This window comes from Nansenia antarctica, assembly GCF_963989245.1.
Source record: "Nansenia antarctica genome assembly, chromosome: 7".
In the NCBI taxonomy this organism is placed as follows: Eukaryota; Metazoa; Chordata; class Actinopteri; order Argentiniformes; family Microstomatidae; genus Nansenia; species Nansenia antarctica.
The window spans coordinates 6,151,998-6,175,459 of record NC_137677.1 but is presented as its reverse complement, the minus strand read 5'-3'; the positions used below and the strand labels follow the sequence as shown (position 1 = coordinate 6,175,459).

The window sequence follows — 23,462 nt, the reverse complement described above, 5'->3', positions numbered from 1 at the left end:
GTAGGCCAGACAAGGGACGGTTTTTCCTTCTATCAGTGGCCCCGGGCCCGAGCTAGATTACTCTTCCTGCAACGAATGGTGGATTGCTGATTCACATGCTTAGTATTCAAATGTATTGATTGTAAGTCGCTTTGGAATAAGGCGTCTGCTAAATGCCAAAAATGTAAAATGTAAATGTAATGTTGGTTGGTTTCATCATGTTGGTCTCATCTTGTTGGTCTCATCATGTTGGTTGGTTCTAGGGCTGTTACGATTATTCGACGTCGTCGACGTCATCGACTACGTCAATACGTCGGTTAGCGTAATATGCGTCGGTTAGTCGTAAATAAACAAAATGGCGTTTTTTTTTTTTTGTTTTTTTGTTTTTTTACCTTTATTTTACCAGGCGAGACAATTAAGTGTATGAGTGAAAAATGGATAGCTACTAGCTAATGTTACACAAGCAATGTAGCTCACCACAGTTCGTATGTCTTGTCTTCTGGTGTTAGTAACGTTAGCTATGTAGCTGGCTAGCTACGGTAGCCTATTGTCATTGTGGTGCGAGCACCTACTGTACGTTATCTAGCTCGTAGCTCGCATGCTACGTTAGCATCAATTTAGCTAATCATAACATAGCAGCGAGAGTAACGTTAGCTAGCTATGTGTTGTGGTGATGGACAGACTTCTAAATGGCCATGTTGGCATTCAAGTTGGCTAAACATAGCAGTGAGGTGGAGACAAATACGTTTTTTTTTAACAGTACAAAAATTATCGTTAGACTTATCAATAAATTAGTCGTTAGACTAACCGAATAATCGATAAAATAATCGCTAGATTAATCGTTAGAAAAATAGTCGTTTGGGACAGCACTAGCCACTTGGTTCATCATGTTGGTTGGTTCATCATGTTGGTTGGTCTCATCATGTTGGTTGGTCTCATCATGTTGGTCTCATCATGTTGGTTGGTTCATCATGTTGGTTGGTTTCATCTTGTTGGTCTCATCATGTTGGTTGGTTCATCATGTTGGTCTCATCATGTTGGTCTCATCATGTTGGTTGGTTCATCATGTTGGTTGGTCTCATCATGTTGGTCTCATCATGTTGGTTGGTTTCATCATGTTGGTTGGTCTCATCATGTTGGTTGGTTCATCATGTTGGTTGGTTCATCATGTTGGTTGGTTCATCATGTTGGTTGGTTCATCATGTTGGTTGGTCTCATCATGTTGGTCTCATCATGTTGGTTGTTTCATCATGTTGGTTGGTTCATCATGTTGGTTGGTCTCATCATGTTGGTCTCATCATGTTGGTTGTTTCATCATGTTGGTTGGTTCATCATGTTGGTTGGTTCATCATGTTGGTTGGTTCATCATGTTGGTTGGTTCATCATGTTGTTTCATCATGTTGGTTGGTTCATCATGTTGTTTCATCATGTTGGTTGGTTCATCATGTTGGTTGGTTTCATCATGTTGGTTGGTTCATCATGTTGGTTGGTTTCATCATGTTGGTTGGTTTATCATGTTGGTTGGTTCATCATGTTGGTTGGTTCATCATGTTGGTTGGTTTCATCATGTTGGTTGGTTCATCATGTTGGTTGGTTTCATCATGTTGGTTGGTTTATCATGTTGGTTGGTTCATCATGTTGGTTGGTTTATCATGTTGGTTGGTTCATCATGTTGGTTGATTCATCATGTTGGTTGGTCTCATCATGTTGGTTTCATCATGTTGGTTGATTCATCATGTTGGTTTATCATGTTGGTTGGTCTCATCATGTTGGTTGGTTTATTTCCCCCAGGTCGGTTTCATCAAGCCACACCCCATCCTGACCCAGATGCAGTCGGAGGCCACCGAGACCACCCTGACCTTCGACTCCTACGTGATGCCCATGCTGTGCCCGCCCGTGCCCTGGACCTCCACCAAGTTCGGCGCCTACCTGCTGACGCCCACCAAGATGATGCGCACCATCGACGGGGCCATCCAGCACGAGCTGGCGCTGGAGAAATGCCCGGGCGAGGACCTGCACGCCGTCCTGGACTCCCTCAACCAGCTGGGCAACTGCGCCTGGCGCGTCAACCAGCGGCTCCTCGACATCATCATCTCCATCTTCAACGACAAGGGCAGCGAGAAGCTGGAGGTGCCGCCGCCCGTCAGCGAGGGGCCCGACATCCCCCGCTACAACTCCCGCGACGGCAGCCACTCCCTGGCGGAGAAGGCCCATCTGAAGCGGGAGGTGATGAAGGCCCGCAAGAAGTGCGGCGAGATGCACAGCCTGCGGATGAGCGCCCTCTACAAGCTCTCCATCGCCAACCACGTGCGCCACCAGGTGTTCTGGTTCCCCCACAACGTGGACTTCCGCGGGAGGACGTACCCGTGCCCGCCGCACTTCAACCACCTGGGCAGCGACGTGACCCGGGCCGTCCTGGTGTTCGCCGAGGGCAGGCCCCTGGGCCCGCGGGGCCTGGACTGGATGAAGATCCACCTGGTCAACCTGACGGGCCTGAAGAAGCGCTGCTCGCTGGCCGAGAGGCTGGAGTACGCCAACAGCATCCTGGACGACGTCCTGGACTCGGCCGACGAGCCCCTGGAGGTTAGTTCCTTCTTCTTGGTTTTTACCCTCCTCCTCCCTACTCTTGACCTATCAAAGTGTTTTAGCTCCACAGAGTGGGTTTAGCACAGGGTTAGAGCCACCCACGACTGCAATATTGTACCGTCTTTCTTATGATTTAAGGTTTAGATAGGTATAAGACATTTAACATGTCAAGAACATAGTCTAATAGCTTGTAATACCCAATGTAAGAAAATTGAACCATTGAGAAGAATGATATGTTGATTGATATCATATATTTAACACTAGAACAGCCCACTGTGAGTAATATAAATATATCTAAAAAACATTTTATATCTTTACACTCACATTTCAGGACCCTCCTTTCATGACTTTTCCTAGATATGTGCGTTCTACCACCCAGTGTCCTTCCAAAATCACACCAGGATGAGCTAGCATAAAGCTATTTTCCAGTTTTTCTGTGTAGGAGGCAGGCTAATTTACAAGCCAGTAAATTACAGTCTGTGAGGTGTGTCATGGCGTCCATGTTTCCATGTCCAGGGGAGGAAGTGGTGGCAGAACGCTGACGAGCCCTGGCAAGCCCTGGCCTGCTGCATGGAGATCGCCAACGCCGTCAGATCTCCCGACCCGACACAGTTCATCTCCCACTTCCCTGTGCATCAGGTAAACCCCAAGGCTTTATCACACCACCACGTTCATCTAGAAATAGAGCACGTAGAACAGACATCCCTCTTTGGTCAGGGAGAATAGGTGGTGGGCTAAGCGTGCCGGGTGGGTTCTATGCTCCTCGGGTTCTAACGATCTTACGATAGTCCTCTGAGGGGTTTCACCTTTCCGAACACACTCTCGCTCCAAGTGCATACCGTAGCCTCATTAAACGAGGAGTCGCCTCGTTTAGGCCTGGATCTTGTCATTTTAAAAGGCTACATCAAAGTTAACTACAGTCGGGCAAAGCGCTCCCTGGACGTTTTTTCAAGACAGTCGTTTTATGTCACTTTTATGCCTCTTACTCAGCGGGCTGCCCCCTGCCTGTTACAACCCTGAAGCATGATGGTTAGACGTCCGCTGGCCCCCTCTGTCTGAAGGGCGGGGTCTTTTTGACCCCTTAACTGGGTGTACCAGAGGGCGGCTGTGGCGCAGGAGGTAGAGCCGCCGTCTAATGATCGCAAGGTTGGCAGATCGGCGGTTCGAGCCCCAGCTGGCCACATGTCGAAGTGTCCTTGGGCAAGACACTGAACCCCAAATTGCTCCCAGTGAGCAGGCCAGCGCCTTGCATGGCAGCTTGACGCCATTGGTGTGTGAATGGGTGAATGAGAGGCCGTTGTCAAGCGCTTTGGATAAAGGCGCTATATAAGTGCAGTCCATTTACCAGAGCCCAGCAGCATGGTGATTACCAGTCTGATTGGCCACTGTACGGCAAACTGCAGGTGTGCAACACGATCCGTCATCACAATCCATGCCACATCCACTTCAACATCACAAAGGAGCTGACAGGGGGGGCGGCAGGTTAGCCTAGAGGTTAGAGACGCCGGCTAGCAATCGGAAGGTCGCTGGTTCGATCCCCAGCCTCAGGGGAGGGAGCCGGATGTGAGCTGGTGACTGGATGGGTTGCTGGCATCATATCTTAAGGTGCCTACCACTGCCGTTGTGCCCTTAAGCAAGGCAATTAACCCCTAATCGCTCCAGGGGCGCTGACTATGGCGGATCCTGTGCCTAGAGCAAAAAAAATAAATTTCTGCAATGACAAAAAAGGTTGAATGAAATCAAATCGCAAGGAGCTGACCGACAACCGTCTCCTCTACGAGACCTCATCCCGCAACCTCAGACAAGCTATTATCCGCCGCCCCAATAAAAGTCACGCTAGCGTTTTATGTCCTCTCTCGGCGCCCGCCAAGGCCGTTTTCCAGATGTTGCTGGGGAATGGGAAGGCAGTAATTGAAGTGGTGCTTAAACGGGTTGTTGCTCTTGCGTTTAATTGCAAATTAAATGCTACTTGAGAGGGAGGCGGGTGAATGACAATGGTGTGTCTCTGTTATCGTTGAATGGAAGCTAATGTCCTCCAACTGCTGTGTCACAGCTCTCCTATATCTCTCTCTCTCTCTCACTATCTATGTGGTGACGCTAGATGGTAATGACATACTATTTAATTATTAATTATACTGTATCGCAATCATCCTCCTGTACTCTTCTCCTTCCCTTACCCTTCCGACGTCTCCTCCTGTCCCCCACTCTTACTCCTCCTCCTCCCCAACTCACTCCTCCTCCTCCTCCTCCTCCTCATTCTCTTCTTCTTTCTCGTTCCCCCCCCACCTCCTCCCCCCTCAGGACGGCTCCTGTAACGGTCTCCAGCACTACGCGGCCCTTGGCCGGGACGTGATCGGCGCCACCTCCGTCAACCTGATGCCCTGCCACGTGCCCCAGGACGTGTACAGCGGGGTGGCTCAGCAGGTCAGTGGGGGGGGGGGGGGGATCATATAGCATATAGCCCAGGCCTTTACCACCTACAAAACCCTGCTTTTCCCCCCCCACTCCCACTTCAATCAAGCCTGCAATTAGTTAGGAAGCTTTCTTCGCTTCGCCTCACCCCCCAAGGGGGCTGGGGAGGCGGGTCTCTGGAGGCACCCAGGGGGCTCCGATCCGATGACGTAAGCCCCTCTCTCTCTGCGAAAAAAGCTGCATATTTTGGGAGAAAAGAAAAAAACGATTTGAGGTTAATAGCGACTACCGAGGCTATTGATTTTTTTGTTTTTTAAAATGCACCGGTGGGAATGGAAGAGTGATTATGCTGAGTGATAAAGCGAAAGCAGCGGGTCTGTGCAGAACACACCCAGAGGCGGTTTAGTTGCCGGAGCCACCGGAGTACCATGGAGGATGGTGGAGGTCTCAATGAGCTGGACCGGGTCCTGTCAGGAGAGTGCTGTGTCAGGGCCTCCGGGCCCCCCCGGCGCTGCTAGCTCATTGTCCCTGTGCCCTCCCGTGGGGACGCTGTGTACTGTATCTCTGATGAGAGAAGCGGGGGTCCGCTCCCTCAGGGGGACCGACGCCCTGCCGGTTTACAGAGCGCCGATCGTTCATCAACAATGTTCACGGGATGGATTTAATGTTCTCTAAAGAGTTTCGGGTGTTTTGTGTGCGGTGTGCGTTAATGCTCCCCGAAGTAACATTCACGGCTGGTTAATATGAATAGTTTTAATTGGAAACAAATTGAGGTCGATTTTTGTGTTAAAGAGTGTGTGTGTGTGTGTGTTTGTGTGTGTGTCTCTGTCTCTCTCCCTCCTTCTCTCTCCCTCCCCCCTCTCCCTCTCCCTCTCTCTCTCTCTCCCCCCCCTCTATCTCTCTCCCTCCCCCTCTCTCCCTCTCTCCCTCTCTCCCTCCCTCTCTCTCTCCCCCCCTCCCCCTCTCCCTCCCCCCTCTCCCCCCCTCCCTCTCTCTCCCCCCCTCTCCCTCTCTCTCTCCCCCCCTCTCCCTCCCTCCTTCTCTCCCCCTCTCCCTCCTTCTCTCCCTCTCTCCCTCCCTCTCCCCCCCCCTCCCCCCCCTCTCTCCCCCCCACTCTCCCTCCCCTCCCTCTCTCCCTCCCCCCCTCTCCCTCTCCCTCCCCCCTCTCCCCCTCTCTCTCCCGGCAGGTGGAGGAGTTCCGCGTGCGCGACGCGGAGAAGGGTCTGAAGATCGCCCAGGTGCTGGAGGGCTTCATCAGCAGGAAGGTGGTGAAGCAGACGGTGATGACGGTGGTGTACGGGGTCACGCGCTACGGGGGGCGCCTTCAGATCGAGAAGAGGCTGAAGGAGATCGACGAGTTCCCACAGGTACGGGGCGAACCGACCACGGCCCTCACCTCCGATCCTCGCCTTGCCTCAGACACTAACTACTCCAGACAGATGCGCCCTTCTCCTTCTCCTCTCACTAAAAAAACAGACGACTCTACTCCCTGTATGCCCATTCGTGTGTCGTGTGCCAATATATCTTCATCTAAACGGGGATGAACGGGAGATGTGTTGTGTTGACTGCTCCTGCTGTACGTTACACGGTACACTCAGAGCCCTATTAGGATATGTCTCTAACAACCAGAGGAATGCGGTGATGTTATTGCTTCAGTTAACACTCGCTATTATTCGAGAGGGGGAGTCATCACGCGAGACGTCCCCGTAGCGCTAACAAGAGCAGTGTAATATGATGTTACCGTGGAAATGGCTGGGAGAGCTGAGGCCTTCCGGGGACTCACGCTGACTGTATTCCTGTCACTGTCATTCTGCGAGAGAGAGAACCGTTCGGCTCGGCACAGCGATATATAAATCCTAAGTTTATACGCTAAATGTTTCAGAGATCATCGCGGTGTCTTTATACCGTAACACGTCTGTGATGGTTATTGGAAATGGTTTCAAGGAAACGTCCCTTGTCCAGGGGTATGAGAGTGTGAGAGTGTGAGAGTGTGAGTGTGTGTGTGTTCGTGTGCTCGTGCGTGTGTGTTTGTGTTTGTGTTTGTGTGTGTGTGTGTTACATTGAGTTGATTGTTCCGTTGGCTGTGAAGCGCTTTGAGTTGCATTTCATGTACGAAAGGCGCTATAAATAAATCTTAACTTACGTACTTTCTGTGTGATTGCAGGAGTACGTGTGGGACGCCTCCCACTACCTGGTGTCTCAGGTGTTCTGTGGTCTGAAGGAGATGTTCACTGGGACCAGAGAGATCCAGGTACCTGTATGACGGTCACACCCAATCACATCACACGCATGGAAACAGGAACTGGGTGGAGATATCTATATACTGTATTTATTTCATTTTTGAATCGGGCTAGCTAAATATAACACACCTCAAGTCATGGAAGAAAAAGAAAAACAGACTCTATCGGTTGCGTCGTTGACCCAGACTGTGAACTTTTTTTGCTGGTTTTATTAATGACTAGTTTACTTTACCATTAGTACACACGACGTACGCGTTCAGCATATCATTCATCATTTCCTTTTCTGGTCCACACGTTGGTAGGGCTCGTGCATTAACGCCATAGGAGGAGAGTGATCTCGGTAGCTTAAGGGACCCACCACCCACTGTGACCGTGAACCCCCCCTACCCCCCGGGGGTGCTCTGAGACAGGCCCGGGCCAGATGACACATCCCCCCCCGCCCGCCCGTCTCTGCCCCCGGTTCAGCTCTAAATGGGTCAGATCCCGCTGGTGTCCTCACAGCAGTTGGCTCAAGGAAAACACAGCGGAGGATAGGTTGGAAGATCAATCCCTCTCTCCCTCCCCCCTCCTCTGCCTCGTCCTCTCATCCCCCCAGTCTGTACCTGGGAGTGGTGGGGGTGGAGGAGGGGGGAGGGGAGAGAAGGCCAAGAGGCAGGCAGGTAGACAGGCTGATGGATAGAGCAGCTTTGGGCCTGCCGCGCAGCTGGGAGATATTTGTCTTCTCCGCTCACTGTGGGTGGTTGCGTGTGTGTGTGTGTGTGTGTGTGTGTGTGTGTGTGTGTGTGTGTGTGCGTGTGCGTGTATGTATGTGTGGGGGGAGCTCCACACAGCTTATACACACACACACACACGTGCACACACAGCTGTGTGGAGGAGGTCCTGGGGGACTCTAATAGGGCCTCTGTTGCCTCCATTCTTAAAGAGAATGTGTGTCAGAGAGACTCTGCTCAAATCAGCCAGTCAGCAGCACTGTTGCTCTGGAATGTTGAGTGTGTGTACAATAATGCAACACCCCCCTCCCACCTGTTCACCAGGACCTCCACACGGGCTAGTTTCCTAGACGCAGATTAAACCTCCTCCTCCAAAGTATCTTTAACGGCAGAGTCTCCGTCGCAAAGGGGCCTCGACTTAATTTGTGTTAAGCGAAACCTCTCGTGATGGAAAACTACTTCATATCAATTGAATTCGTAATTTCAAGCTGCAACCAAGTAGCCTGGTGTCGACATGTGTGTGTAACCCTTTGTGTGTGTGTAACCACATGTGTGTGTGTAACCCTTTGAGTGTGTGTGAAGTGCCCTAGCTTTCCCTGAGTGCCGTACCACCTGACCAGCGATGCCCTCTGCTGTCGTTCGCAGGACTGGCTGACTGAGAGCGCCAGGCTCATCGCCAAGTCGGGCCACACCGTGGAGTGGGTGACGCCCCTGGGTCTGCCCGTGATCCAGCCCTACCATCGCATGAGGAAGGCCGTGGTAAGACTGATTCTGTTGACCACATACCTCTCTCCCCCCCTCTCCCTCTCTCTCTCTCTCTCTCTCTCTCCCCCTCTCTCTCCCCCCCTCCCTCTCTCTCTCTCCCTCTCTCTCTCCCCCCTCTCCCTCTCTCTCCCCCCCTCGCCCTCTCTCTCTCTCCCTCCTTCTCCCCCCCTCTCTCCCTCCCTCCCTCTCTCTCTCTCCCCCCCTCTCCCTCTCTCTCCCCCCCCTCTCTCTCTCTCCCCCCCTCCCTCTCCCCCCCTTTCTCTCTCCCTCTCTCTCTCCCCCCCTCTCCCTCCCCTCCCTCTCTCTCTCTCCCCCCCTCTCCCTCCCCTCCCTCTCTCTCGCTCCCCCCCTCACCCTCTCCCTCTTCATCCAAAGTGTGAGAGCTGGATTTAGATTTTTGTTTTCACTTCAAGCAGTACTACCGCCGGAGGAAAGACTACGATTCACAGTTTGGTTAATGGAGAGAGTGTGGAAATGAAGGCTTGTGCGTCAGGGTGTTTTACATGGCAAATGTCATTCAAATCTCAAGCAAATTCGGCCATGGTTTGGGTTCAGGAGAAGGGTGAGGCTTAGGGATGGACGGTTTCCAATTATTGAAACCGAAAAACCGTCAGAGAGTAAAACCGCGGTTTTCCGGTTAACCGAAAAATACAGTTAAAAAAAAAAAAAAAAATTGTAAAAGAAAAAAAGAGCGCCAATTTCAAATAATTGAGCCCTACTGCTACAATACACTCATGTCGAACACCATTCAAACACCGTAACCACAGTCGCAACACATTTAGGCTACTTAGTTTCACAAATATAAGTGGAAAGGCAGACTTTTGTAAGCTACACCATACATGAAAACACATGAACACTTAACACACCAGCTCCGCTGATCCAGGGTGCACGCCTGCACGGAAGATCATCTCTTGGAACAGCGTCTTCATTGAATTAACTGCTTTCTCAATATCTTGGTTCTTAGACAAAGTTTCAGCTGCTGCTCAATGTATTTAAATATTTGAATACTGCTCAATAATCACTGAAATATTAGACTTAGAATTATGCAGTGAACATACTTAAAGCTTTTCATAAAAACCACATGCCGCGAGACTGACTCGTCCTGAACTGTCGTAAGTCAATCAACAAAGAATGCCCCATCAAAATAAAAGTGCCCATGGTAGAGCTGTCAAAATAGAGCTTTCAAAATAAATGTACTAATACAGATAGAGATAAATACAGAACTACATTTGCGTCACTAAGTGACCGCGTATCTTCTGAGACATGCGTTCTGTCATCACTTTCAGTAGCGCCTTCACACACAGTGGCGCTGTGCACAAACACTCTTGATCCGTATAGCTCTTGTTTTATTATATTGTGGTTTAGTAAATACTGCACTTGGAGTTACATTCAATGCATGATTTGTGCTATAGAACATAAATAAAGTTTGATTGATTGATTGATATCAAATCAAATCACATTTTATTTCTATAGCGCATTTCTCACAAAAGTGACACAATGCGCTTTACAGAGAGCAGCGAAAAATGATCTTATTAAATGTAAGCGAGTAATTGTAAAAAACTTTTCCTATCTACCAATAACTGAAGGCAACTATCTTTCCCATAGAGTGATTCGTTACCCTTAAATATAATCCCAATTAGATATGAATCCTCAGTTATTCTTCACAACTGACCAAACCTCTCACTCATTGCGCGGCAGATTCAGACTGTATCATTGTTATTTTCACACACGACAAACATGTGACATGTTCCAGTTTTATTCTTATTCTATTTTATTCTTCTAAAAAAAAAAAAAAAAAAAACGGTTTCAGACGGTTTTGATAAAAAACCGTTTCTATTTTTATAAACCCCGGTTTTCGGTTTAACCGAAAAACCGTCCATCCCTAGTGAGGCTCCCTGTGCAGCAGCAGAGAGGAGAGGTGCCTCTTCAAATGGACTGACTTATAATAGCGCCTTTATCCAAAGCGCTTTACAACGGCCTCTCATTCACCCATTCACACACACATTCGCACACCAATGGCGGCAAGCTGCCATGCAAGGCGCTGGCCCGCTCACTGGGAGCAATTTTGGGGGTTCAGTGTCTTGCCCAAGGAGACTTCGACATGTGGCCGGCCGGGGCTTGAACCGCCGATCTGCCGACCTTGCGATCATTAGACGGCGGCTCTACCTCCTGGCTCCATTCAGCAGCAGAGAGGAGAGGGGCCTGTTCACTGGCTACATTCAGCACTTCTACACCGTTTACACACCTTCTGACATGGGGAATAATGTTCCACCTGTTACACTAGCGCGGTTAGAATTAGCTTTTGTGTTTAACCGAAGCCATCTATCTCACTTCTTACCCACCTTTTTAAACCGCTAGACCCTCGCTGTCCTGCAGAGAGGACGGCCGCCGCTCCCTCCTTTCCTCTCTCCTCCTCCAGAGTAAAGTTCTACCTCCCTCCACCAGAATCAGAATCAGAACCAGCATCCGAATTGCTTTTATTACATGTGCCAACGTACAGGCACACAGGAGTACAATTCTTACTCCTTGTAGTGAGGGTGTTTTGGGGGAGACCGTCTTTTGTTTTCTTCCAGTGCCCCTCCCCAGGAGCCTGATTGCACCACTACAGGTGGTGACCCTTTAGGAGCACCTCCTCCATCACCTCCACCGCCTCCACCGCCTCCTGTCCCCCAGGCCTCTCCTGACAGGCAGTCAGCCGGCGCTAATGTAGGATGGCACTCTAACGGTCTGGGAGGTCTGACAGGCTGACCCCTTCGTCTCCTGCAGCCCAGCTTCTCAGACCCCTAGTCTCCTGCAGCCCATGGTCTGGACATTACCCACAGGTCCTGCTGCTCATCAGAGAGAGGTACTTTCACACGCCCTTACGGGGCTTTGATGGGCCAAAAAGCAGGGAGACGGGACAGAGACGGGACAAGACTTCAGTTAGGCTTGTTCAACATGGTAAAGCAGGTCTGGGCAGTCTCACATCAAAAAGTGTTGTGAATAATCTGAACGGTGAATTCAATACGTACGCAAACCTACCACCACATAAAAGCTGAGCAGAGTCTGGAAGAGGAGGAGAGCCAAAAGAAGTCAAAGCTGTCCCGTTACTTACTGCATGAAGGGCACCGCGTATGCTGAATGGGCCGGCGTCCCAGATCTAGTCCAGCTCAAGTGAAATATCCCCGTTTGAAGGTGTGTTCAAAGCCCGGGAACAGCATTCATATTTTGTCTGGCAGAACGGTCACATCCGATCCGGTACATGTTCTTCCTGTCTACCTGAAATGTTCCTGTAGCGTTCCAGAACCGTGACTCATCACTCTGCTCTGTGATTCCAGGTTATTAAAAATAGTTTCCCCCTCTCTGTCTAAGACATACACTGTATAATATTATGCCATTTAGCTGCCGCTTTTATCCAAAGCGACTTACATTGCAGTGAGTGCATACATGTTTCAGTTTATACGGTCCCGGCGGGAATCGAACCCACAACCTGAGCGTTGTTAGCGCCATGCTCTGGCCTTGAAAGGACAACTCCTCACCTCAGAGTCGTGGCTTGTGTCTTGAGTGGATGTCCAGTCATGTTCTCACATGAAAGTCAGAATCAGGACCCGGAGCAAGTGGATGAGTTCATGCAACATTGTTGCATAAATTATTTCTCTGATTTGCGTTCTCACAGCCCTTTATGTAAACGAAGTAACATACGCAATCGAAGCAACAGACGTGGTAGTTGATTGGTGGAAAAATAGAAAATTGCCCGTTCGTCTCGCTCTTATCCAGATCAACACGCATGCGCTGTTGTTTTCCTATGGACAGCCTCGATGCGTCGTTTCTAACCGGAGCGAAACCACCCTTTTCAAGCGGAGCATCCGTTGGTTCTTTGCTCCGGGAGTTACTTCGAATGCGCGTTCCAGGGTTTCCGTTAGAAAAAATTGGTGCCGGTCAACGTGTCCGGGAAGATTTCAATGTGTCGGACAAACGGGAGAAATTCCGGTCATCATATTAAAATATAATATAGGTGTTTGTCGCGGTGATTAGCTGTTGTGTTGGCCTATGCCATTTAATGTCTATTTCTCATCCGATACGATTAGATGCAAACTATATAATTAATAATATAGGCTTTCATGATTCGCATGCGCTACTATGGCATAATATGTCCAGGGCTGCACGCACGCCACACTGGGCAGCCTAGTCACCTTTGCTACTTTGAATTACTACTGTAGGCCACTTTAAGATGTTTATTTCAATTGCATTAATGGTATTTGAGTATGTAATTAGTAATTTTAAGTATGCCTAGTTTAGCTTTTGATGGCTATTTGAACAGACTGTATCGATCGATCAATGAACGGACTCCACATTACGTTAACTGAAGTGTGTTAAATAGTTTCACGACAGTAATGTAAGTTTTCTATATTCTCTTTCCAGTTTTACCCTTTCTATCAATAAAACAACGTCATTTCTATAACCACGTCTCGCTGATTGGGAAGGCATTAAGTCTAGCTGCCTGTCAAATCATACTTACTCGGACTCAGGAGTATGAGAATGGGGAGGATGTATCGGGGGGGATACACACCCGTGGACTATTTCAATTTAGTGGCACAAATTAAACTCTAACACTATAGATAGACTAAATTGAACTAAAATGATGGACACCGACTGAATAACTGAGTGGGGGGAAGACAGGTCTCAAATGTGGAACAATTATAACATTTAATACATAAAGATAAAACATACACAAACATTGATATCCCTAAACTCAAATGTAGTGTGGTATTGTCAACCTAATCTAATCAATCCTAATCTAATGGTACCAGTAGCCCAGGTTGTCGATAGTAGCGCACGTGGAGATGGACGAATGTAGAGGAGGAAAGTTCAATGGAAACTCCCGGAGTAGAAGAGGTAGCCAGGGGGAGTAGAAGAGGTAGCCAGGGGGAGTAGAAGAGGTAGCCAGGGGGAGTAGAAGAGATAGCCTGGGGGATGTTGTACTCTGAATCTCCCGACTGAGGGCTGGAACGGGCACGGCAGGCTCAATCAATGAACGGGGAGGAGATGGCTAGCGTCCTTTACTAGCCGCATCTCACGGCCCTCGGTGGTCATTCACTGTGCTCTAGCACATCCAAAACACGCAGAACAATAACCTTGACTCCGGTCACTGCAGTGGTTTTATTTAGACTAGATCAAACTAAATTAACTGACGAATTTCTCCCTCACAACTACTCCCGAAAGGTACCTTCACTCTCCGCAAACCACAAACTACTACTTGTGAGACAGGGTTGCCAGATGAGTCGGGTTACCGCCGAATGGGCTACTGGGTTTAGCGGTTATTTAGCGGACTAGTTAGGCTGTAAATTGTCAATCCCATCTGGCAACCCTGCCGCTGTTTGTTCATCGCGTAGGCTAGTCTACACATTAATAATCAAAGAAAAAAATATAGCCTATATATTCGTCTTTTTTAATGTAGAAGGAATCAGAATATGTGACAAATTATTTTTAGCAAATTGTATTCAAATTGTGCTTAGAGGGAATTATTTTCACCGGACATTATGACCGAAGAGGTTTAAATATGTCGGACTTCAACAGATTTTACCGGACAAAGACCGGTAATTACCGGTTAACGGAAACCCAGGCGCGTTCTCACAGCTCCAAACGACGCAGAGCAAAGCGAATTTTATCCTAAACTCAAGTGAAGTTTCAAGTGAAGCAAATGTTCTAGTGAGAACACACCCTAAGACTACACTACACTGTAACTCTTCTCCCAATAGAGGAGAAAGATTTAGAGCTACAGTATTGTATTGACACCGTTGACAGACTGCTACGTGTACATGCAGTTTGGAACCAAGAGCGTCAGTTAGCCTTCTGGTCTGACCAGGAAGTGACTGTGAAGGACCCCTCACGTCAACCTGTTGGTTTTTGTCTTTGAACTGCCTGTTTGTCATCCCACAGGAAACTGTCATCCCTGGAACATGCACACAGGCATGCGCGTGTGCACACACACACGCACACGCACACACCCCTGGCGTGTGGAACATAGTATGTTACACGTGAAGTTAACATGCTATAAATCCCATGTTTTCTCCATCGGCAACAGGGTCAAGGGCGAAGGCTGATACTGTAAAACACTTCTGGATTTAGAGTGTCTCCGCTCTCTCTCTCTCTCTCTCTGACTTACAGTCTATTTATATACCACCTCTCTCTCAACTCTCCCTCCCTCTCTCTCTTTCTGCCTTCCTCTCTCTCTCTCACTCTCTCTCTATCTTTCTCTCTCTCTCCTTCTGCCTCTCTCTCTCTCTGTCTCTCTCTCTCTCTCCCTCCCTCCCTCCCTATCTCTCCTTCTGCCTCTCTCACTCTCTCACTCTCTCTCTATCTTTCTCTCTCTCTATCTTTCTCTCTCTCCTTCCCTATCTCTCCTTCTGCCTCCCTCTCTCTCTGTCTCGCTCTCTCTCTCCCTCTCTCTCTTTCTGCCTCCCTCTCTCTCTCTCACTCTCTCTTTATCTTTCTCTCTCCCTCCCTCTCTCTCCTTCTGCCTCCCTCTCTCTCCTTCTGCCTCCCTCTCTCTCTCTCCCTCCCTCTCTCTCTCCCTCTCTCTCTCTCTCTCCCTCCCTATCTCTCCTTCTGCCTCCCTCCCTCTCTCTCTGTCTCTCCCTCTCTCCACCACTTCAGTTGGGGCTATGGTTCCTTCTTCTAATGTCACGCTGGCTGGTCTCCTGCTGGACCGCGGGCCCTGGAGTATTACAGGAGCTCTGCCTTTCCCATTAGTGACTCACTTCCTCGCCTATAGGAAGCCTATCTTCCCAATGTCAGAGAAGCTTTTATGACACACAGCCCTACTACAGTAATTGCAAATATATGACTTCATTAGGATGAATAAGTACAAAGAAAGGTCAATCATTTATAAATAACTATTTATTGCTTTGCAGCGGGGGCCTGGACTATCATTGTATTAAAGGAGCTCTGCAGTTCCCATTAGTAACCCACTTCCGTGGCCCATAAGGGAGCATGTCTGGCTGATTTCATATAGGCTTTTAAAACACACAGCTGTACTATCATAATTGCAAATATATATCGCTTCATTATGAAGGATAAGTTCAAAGAAAGGTCATTGGCTTGAACCCATCTCTGCCCAAAGTGTGTGTGTGTGACTGTGTGTGCGTGACTGTGTGTGTGTGTGTGTGTGTGTGTGTGTGTGTGTGTGTGTGTGTGTGTGTGTGTGTGTGTGCGCGTGCGTGTGACCGTGTGTGCGTGACTGTGTGTGTGTGACCCGTGTGTGTGTGTGTGTGTGTGTGTGTGTTTGTGCGTGCGTGTGACCGTGTGTGCGTGACTGTGTGTGCGTGACTGTGTGTGTGTGTGTGTGTGCGTGACCCGTGTGTGTGTGTGACTGTGTGTGTGTGTGTGGAATGTTAATAGGACTATCCAAGTGGAGCAGTATTGATAAGCCTGTGGTCTGAGTGCAGCTCTGATGGTGTGCTGTGATTGGCTGTGATTGGGCTGAGTGGCCTGACCGTAACGCTGCTGACCAGCCTCACACAGACCTCTGACAAGCACGTCTGCTGATGACTGTGTGTGGTGTGTGTGTGTGTGTGTGTGTGTGTGTGTGCGTGCGTGCACGTGTGCGTGTCTGTCCGTGTGTGTGTGTGTGTGCGTGTGTGCGTGTGTGTGTGTGTATGTGTGCATGCGTGTCTGTGTGTATGTGTGTGTGTGTGTCTGAGCGTGTGGTGTGTGCCTGCGTGCGTGTGTGTGTGTGGTATGTATATGCATGTGATGCATACAGAGTCAGCGCTGCCAAGGACAGACAGACAGGCAGGCAGACAGGCAGGCAGACAGGCAGGCAGGCATGGTGGGGTAGCAGCTTCTAGAAGGTGTCTGGGGGTGTCTTGGGGTAGCAGCTTCTCGGAGAGCAGGTGCCAGAGAGAGGGGGAGACAGATGGCAGGTCTCTGGAGGGACACTGTACTGTGGATCCAGTTGGAAGCATGTCGCCTCAATGTTATGTGTTTCTGTTCCCTCCTCTAGCGCGTGTGAGTGCGAACGGGGTATCGGGTCGTCGGTGTACTGGTGTACTGTGTGTGTGGATATAATCGGAAACAATGACTGCTCTCGCGCTCCGATTCTCCGAAGCGTTTCCCAAACATAAGCCTAGATTGCCACAGCGATTGATGATGCGGACCTACGGTCTCGCCTACGGAAATGTATTACCCCCCCCGCCCCCCTGCCCCCCCCCCCCCCGCACTTTTTAATCTGTATAATTTGTCCCCGTAGAGGTTAAACTCCCTCATCAACCGACTCGCGTCGCAGGACGAACCCCGAAATTAAACACTAACTTCCACAAAGGTCACCCGAACACTCTCCCTACTACATAACAACCCTTGTTGCCGGATGGGATTTAATCTTCACCCCCCCCCCCCCCCCTCCCCCATCTCATAAATCGTCTTTCGGCCTTTCTCTATTTTTCAGGCACTAATTAGACAACGGGGGCGCTCCCTTAGGAAGACGAAGGACCCCCCCGAACAATGAGTCAACAAAAAAAAAAGCAGGAAGACGAGAAGAGAACCAACGGCGGTCCTTTAATCAGACACTGAGAGCAGGGGAGCGGCGCGGTGGGGGGGTGCTAGGGGGGGCGCTGCTGTTGGAGGGGGGGGCGCTGCTGTTGATAGGAAGAGGAAATTGTAATAGGGGAGAGCAGAGCGCTGTGGAGACACACACGAACAAGGCTGCTGCCTCACAGGTTTGAGACAGTCATCTCACATCAGAGGTCTTCTTTGTCTTTGTTGTGGTTGCTAGCTTTAGCGGAGGTGATTTTTGGGATTCACGCTCTCGTGTCGAGGCGCGAGACACACCCCGTCTGAGACCACTCGGACGTGTCGCCCGCCCTCAGACCTTGAGGACGTCCTCTCGGCCAAACGGTAGAGGCTTGGGTCTTCCACCCCTGGGAGACACCAGGTTCGACCCCACCCCCACCCACGCCGCCGTCACACTCGGTTGTGATTTGTCGTCCTTGTCGTCATGGTCAGTCGGGTGCAGAGTGCGTTCCACAGGGGAGGTGGGTGGGTGCGGTAGTTTATGGAGATTACACAGTTACGCTGTCACTGGCTGGAGTGAGGGAGGGAGTTAGAGATTATGGTGTAACTAAGGCCTTTTGTCCTCCCCAGAGAGACAGTGTTTCTACGTAGGAATCAGAGGTCGTGACTCGTGACCTTGAGGAGGTGGAGGGTGATTTTCCCGGAAGGCTTCCAATTCCAACGCCGTCATAATCCTTCACCCACTAAACCAGGGGACGGGCACCGAAGCACGGATGAGGAGGATGATGAAGACAGACCGGGGAATAATCGACTGTTTCTCTACTTTCGACGTCAATAAAAAGAAACACAGCTGATGCATATTTAAAAGGGAGCCAGAGTTGCGCCTCTCTCTCCCAGCATAAAGAGCCATATCTCTCCTTCTCTCTCTTCTAGAGTCTGCTCTGTGCACTTTGAACTGCCCCCCCCCCCCCCCACACACCCACCCACCCCCCCACAGGTCTCTAACCTCTTTCAAGCGGAAAGCAGAAGTACAGACGAGCGAGAGTGCGAGCGGAATATGGGTCAGAATTAGAATGAGTTCGTCCTGTGCGAGCAGCAGCAGCAGCAGCAGACAGCGGGTCAACAGATGTCAGCTTCACTCCTCCTTCTTACCGCCCCTCTTTCTTTCCTTCTCTCCCTCGGAAGGAGAGTGAGCCGCTCCCCGCGGAGACCGCCGTGTTCCGTCGATCTTGCGGGAAGAAAAAAAACGAAACAATCTTTCGGCGGGCGCGTTTTTGGGGTGAAATAATAAATGCAGGACGGCTTTCAAGGACAGCAGACTAACCCCCCTCCGAGAAGGGGAGAGGAAGGAGGGAGGTGGGAAAGGTCACGGGGGAGGGGGAGGAGGGTACATCTCTCTGGAGCGGCGGAGGTGGGTTGCTGCTGAACAATCAGGCCCTAGACAGTGTTCTCTGTTCTGATGTCTCATCTGGAGTCGGTGACAACACCATCAATAACATAGGTGATACAGGCTAATTTAGGGTGATCGGGGGGGTGGGGGTGGGGAGGGGGGGCACATGGGGGGGCTTGGCTCGGGGGCGTGGCCGGGCGAGATGTGGACAGATGAGTGTTGGCGTAGTAAGTGCCACACACGCAGCCGTACTGTGATGAATGGGAATCCCTTTCCCCCCTTCCCCTTGTTGGCACTGTGCTGCTTTTCCATGGTTACGGATGGTCGGGTAGAACCGTTCTACGACGGGGCCTCTGGGACCGTATCAAGGCCGGGGCCCGTATCCGTCATATGCTCAGGGTTTGGATCTCGCATGCAGAAGTGATTCGCGTACGGCCCAGCGGACCGGATGCAGAACACACACACACACACACACACACACCCACACACACACACACGCACACACACACACACACACACACACACACACACACACACATCCAGGCATCGTTATTTACATCTCCGCGCTCAGCGCAGGAACATCGGCGGAACATCGGTGTAATTGACCGGATATCATCTCTCGTACTTGGGAGGATAGGACGACTGTCGTGCGTCGAGTTAACCCCACTGACTCACCACGACCCCCCCCCCCCCCCCGTCTCTTTCACTCCACATCTTCCCCCTGAGGACATGGGGTGAAGGCATGACGTCCCCCCCCCCTCCCCGTGACGGACAGATCTCTCTCCTCCTTCTGACTCGTCCAGCGCAGACGGATGGGGGGGAGCACACATGGCAGATGCTAATGGTGACTGTATCGTACAGTGCTGATGCGTGTCTATTTTAAGACTTAAAATACGGCTGTTTATGTGTTATGTATGTGATAAGTCATACCGACCTTCATACGCCCCTGAGGCCGTTGACAGGAGGGAGGCAGACCCCCAGCGTGCTTCCCTCCACCCCGTGTAGAGGCCTGTCTGACAGTCTGCCAGTCAGTCAGTCAGTCAGTCAGTCAGTCAGTCAGATGGGTTTTCAGTGTCAACGTCTCTACAGCAAAGCACTTAAAGTTAAGAGCCTGTCCCACCGTAGCCCCTGTCAGGTCAGAAGAAGAGCTTCTCTTCATTCAGTAGAAATACAGACCGACAGCTGGACGGACTGAAGGACAGACTGAAGGACAGACTGAAGGACAGAGCCTGCCAAACACAGCAGTGGTTACGGAGTGAGATAGTAATGTGATTTGCTCTTTGACGAGACGCAGAGAAGCAGGCCCAGGTGAAACTTCTGTTTCTCTGTCTGTCTGCGTCTGTCTGAGCTGAGCTGGGCTGGGCTGGGCTGGGCTGGGCTGGGCTGGGCTGGGCTGGGCTGGGCTGAGCCGGGCTGGGCTGGGCTGGGCTGGGCTGAGCCGGGCTGGGCTGGGCTGGGCTGAGCCGGGCTGGGCTGGGCTGGGCTGGGCTGGGCTGGGCTGGGCTGGGCTGGGCTGAGCTGAGCTGGGCTGGGCTGGGCTGGGCTGGGCTGGTCTGAGCTGGGCTGAGCTGAGCTGGGCTGGGCTGGGCCGGGCTGGGCCGGGCTGGGCTGGGCTGGGCTGGGCTGGGCTGGGCTGGGCTGGGCTGGGTTGGGCTGGGCTGGGCTGGGCTGAGCTGGGCCTTTACCCCTGAGAGGACTGGGCCTGGCCACGGCTGCTGTGGTGTTTGTCCCTGCAGCATGGTGTTTGTCCAACGCCCTTCCCAAGAGCTTGGCACAACGACCACGACGACGCACCTAGGGTACTCCGGAGACAGGACGTCTAGGCAGAAAGTAATAATAATAATAATAATAATAATAACTTGGATTTATATGGCGCCTTTCATAAAACCCAAGGACGCTTTACAATTGGTCAGACAGACAAAACAGAGAACAAACAGAACAAAACAGAAACAGTAATAATAATAATAATACGGTAATAATAATAACTTTAATATATATAGCACCTTTCAAAAAGCCCAAGGACACAGATGGGCTTTAAGGGCTAATTTGAAGGAGTCCAGGGTGGGGGCGTTGCGGATCACTATAGGGAGGGAGTTCCAGAGGGTAGGTGCGGCCACGCTGAAGGCTCTGTCCCCAAAGGTCCGTAGGTTGGTGGTGCGGGGGGTGGACAGCAGGCCCGTGTCTGCGGACCGCAGGTTCAGACGTTCCAATCCTCTTTTCTAGCTCAGTGGAAGAAAAGGAACGTTTAACCGGGCCGGGCGGATGGAACGGGCACATTGTTCGATGCTCCGGGAGTTTTTTTTTCTTCTTTTCCTTTCTTTTGGAGGCAGGTGAACCGGAGGTGGTTGTCAGACGCATGAAACCCACCTGCTAGGCCCTGGTGTCGTTCTTTGTGTGTGGGCTTGTCGTCCTGTCATATAGAGGCTGTTGTTCTGGAGTTTGAGGAGGCCGTTCACACACATACTTCTTATCTCTTATTCCCCAACCAGGGAAACGAAAAGCTCTGTCGTCTCTGGAGAACTAAAGCCCGGGGAAGATAATTAATGGCAGGGAGAGAGCAGTGTACTCTATAGGGCCTCGCAGGACCTGGCTTCTTCACACACACCCCTCCCCTCTCCCTCCCTCCCCTCTCCTCTCCCTCCCCCCCTCCTCTCTCCATCTCCTCTCCCTCCCTCTCCTCTCCCTCCCTCCTCTCTCCCTCCCTCCCCTCTCCCTCCCTCCCTCCCCTCTCCCTCCCTCTCCTCTCCTCTCCCTCCCTCTCCTCTCCCTCCCTCCCTCTCCTCTCCCTCCCCTCTCCCCTCTCCCTCTCCTCTCCCTCCCTCCCCTCTCCCTCCCCTCCCATCTCCCTCCCTCCCCTCTCCTCTCCTCTCCTGTTTTATCCTCCTCATCTATACCTCTCTCTCTCTCTCGCTCTCTCCTCTCCCTCTTCCTCATCTTTTCTCGTGCTTCTCACATGCACTCTCTCTCTCTCCTCTCCCCTGCATCGTTCGCTCACATCATCTGCTTTCTCTCCTCCTCTCCTCTCCTCCTCTCATCCTCTCCTCTTGTTCTCCCAGCAGAGCCACCACCATCGAGCATTGAGTAGTTCCTCTATTAATGGAGGCTAATAGATACATAAATCATTGTGATTGATGACCACCTACAGAATCTTTGCACCCACCTCCAACCCCCCCCCCCCCCCCACCCCCCCATGGCGGAACACATGGTCCATGGTCAGCACAATCGCACGCACGCACGCACACACGCACACACACACACACACGCACACACACGCACAATATACCACGCACTTCAGGTGGCTGTCCAAGTTGTTGTTTTGGCCTCCCTCTCTCTCTCTCTCTCTCTCTCTCTCTCTCTCTCTCTATGCACCTCTCTATCCTGGTCTTGCTCTCCATCCGGACACGGCGCACTCATCACCTCGAGCCCAGCAACCTCCCCTGCTCCCTGACTGCGTCCCTGTGAGGGCGAGTGGGAGGGGGGGGGAGAGGGGGGGCTCTCTGAAGTGACTGTGACGGACTAATCTGTCCAGTAATGTGATGGAGGCGCTCGGGGGCGTGACAGGAACGATGCGGGGAGCAGTCAGTCACTCACACTCTCGCTCACACACACACACGCATGCGAACACACACACACGAAATAACTGGACACACACACGTGCGCACAGACACGCAAACAAACAAACACACCCACAAACACACACACACACGCACACGCACTCCTCCAAGTGACTGACGACGTGGACTTTGTTACAGGGCTGCTTTGATGAGGTCCATTCTTCACCTGACCGTGGTCAAGCCTCATCTCTTTCCCGCCGCCGTAGCTAGCGAACCGGGTTGCGAACGGTCATCCGTCGCCTTTTCGTCCTATCGCACATTGTGTCACTGTTGTGTATCGGTGAGGCCGGGAATCGATGCGGAGCACTTGTAGATCCATCTGCGTCGGTACAGAAGATTGGGTTTAACATTGATTTCATCGTCCTTCCATCAATTTGTTTCGCCCAGTCGAACGGCCGACCTTGTTGTGTGTATCGGCTCTTCTCCCTCAGTGATTTTTCATCTACTGTACCTCTCCTCCTGTCCTGTCTCTCATGTCCTCTACCTCTCCTCCTGTCCTCTACCTCTCCTCCTGTCTGTTTCTCCTGTCCTCTACCTCTCCTCCTGTCTGTCTCTCATGTCCTCTACCTCTCCTCCTGTCTGTCTCTCACGTCCTCTACCTCTCCTCCTGTCTGTCTCTCCTGTCCTCTACCTCTCCTCCTGTCTGTCTCTCATGTCCTCTACCTCTCCTCCTGTCTGTCTCTCCTGTCCTCTACCTCTCCTCCTGTCTGTCTCTCATGTCCTCTACCTCTCCTCCTGTCTGTCTCTCCTGTCCTCTACCTCTCCTCCTGTCTGTCTCTCATGTCCTCTACCTCTCCTCCTGTCTGTCTCTCATGTCCTCTACCTCTCCTCCTGTCTGTCTCTCATGTCCTCTACCTCTCCTCCTGTCTGTCTCATGTCCTCTACCTCTCCTCCTGTCTGTCTCTCATGTCCTCTACCTCTCCTCCTGTCTGTCTCTCATGTCCTCTACCTCTCCTCCTGTCTGTCTCTCATGTCCTCTACCTCTCCTCCTGTCTGTCTCTCGTGTCCTCTACCTCTCCTCCTGTCTGTCTCTCCTGTCCTCTACCTCTCCTCCTGTCTGTCTCATGTCCTCTACCTCTCCTCCTGTCTGTCTCTCGTGTCCTCTACCTCTCCTCCTGTCTGTCTCTCCTGTCCTCTACCTCTCCTCCTGTCTGTCTCATGTCCTCTACCTCTCCTCCTGTCTGTCTCTCGTGTCCTCTACCTCTCCTCCTGTCTGTCTCTCATGTCCTCTACCTCTCCTCCTGTCTGTCTCTCATGTCCTCTACCTCTCCTCCTG

At 51.1% G+C, this 23,462-nt stretch overlaps 1 protein-coding gene across 1 annotated transcript in view; it reads left to right on the top strand.

The window, feature by feature from the left end:
• polrmt (polymerase (RNA) mitochondrial (DNA directed)) overlaps window positions 1-23,462 on the top strand; it is a 42,911-nt gene that overhangs the window by 7,305 nt on the left and 12,144 nt on the right. The window contains exons 5-10 of the mRNA XM_080535848.1: window positions 1,771-2,562; window positions 3,082-3,204; window positions 4,867-4,989; window positions 6,165-6,344; window positions 7,181-7,228; window positions 8,573-8,686. Of these exons, the coding sequence (XP_080391974.1) occupies window positions 1,771-2,562; window positions 3,082-3,204; window positions 4,867-4,989; window positions 6,165-6,344; window positions 7,181-7,228; window positions 8,573-8,686 (1,380 nt within the window). The remainder of the gene's footprint in view (window positions 1-1,770; window positions 2,563-3,081; window positions 3,205-4,866; window positions 4,990-6,164; window positions 6,345-7,180; window positions 7,229-8,572; window positions 8,687-23,462) is intronic.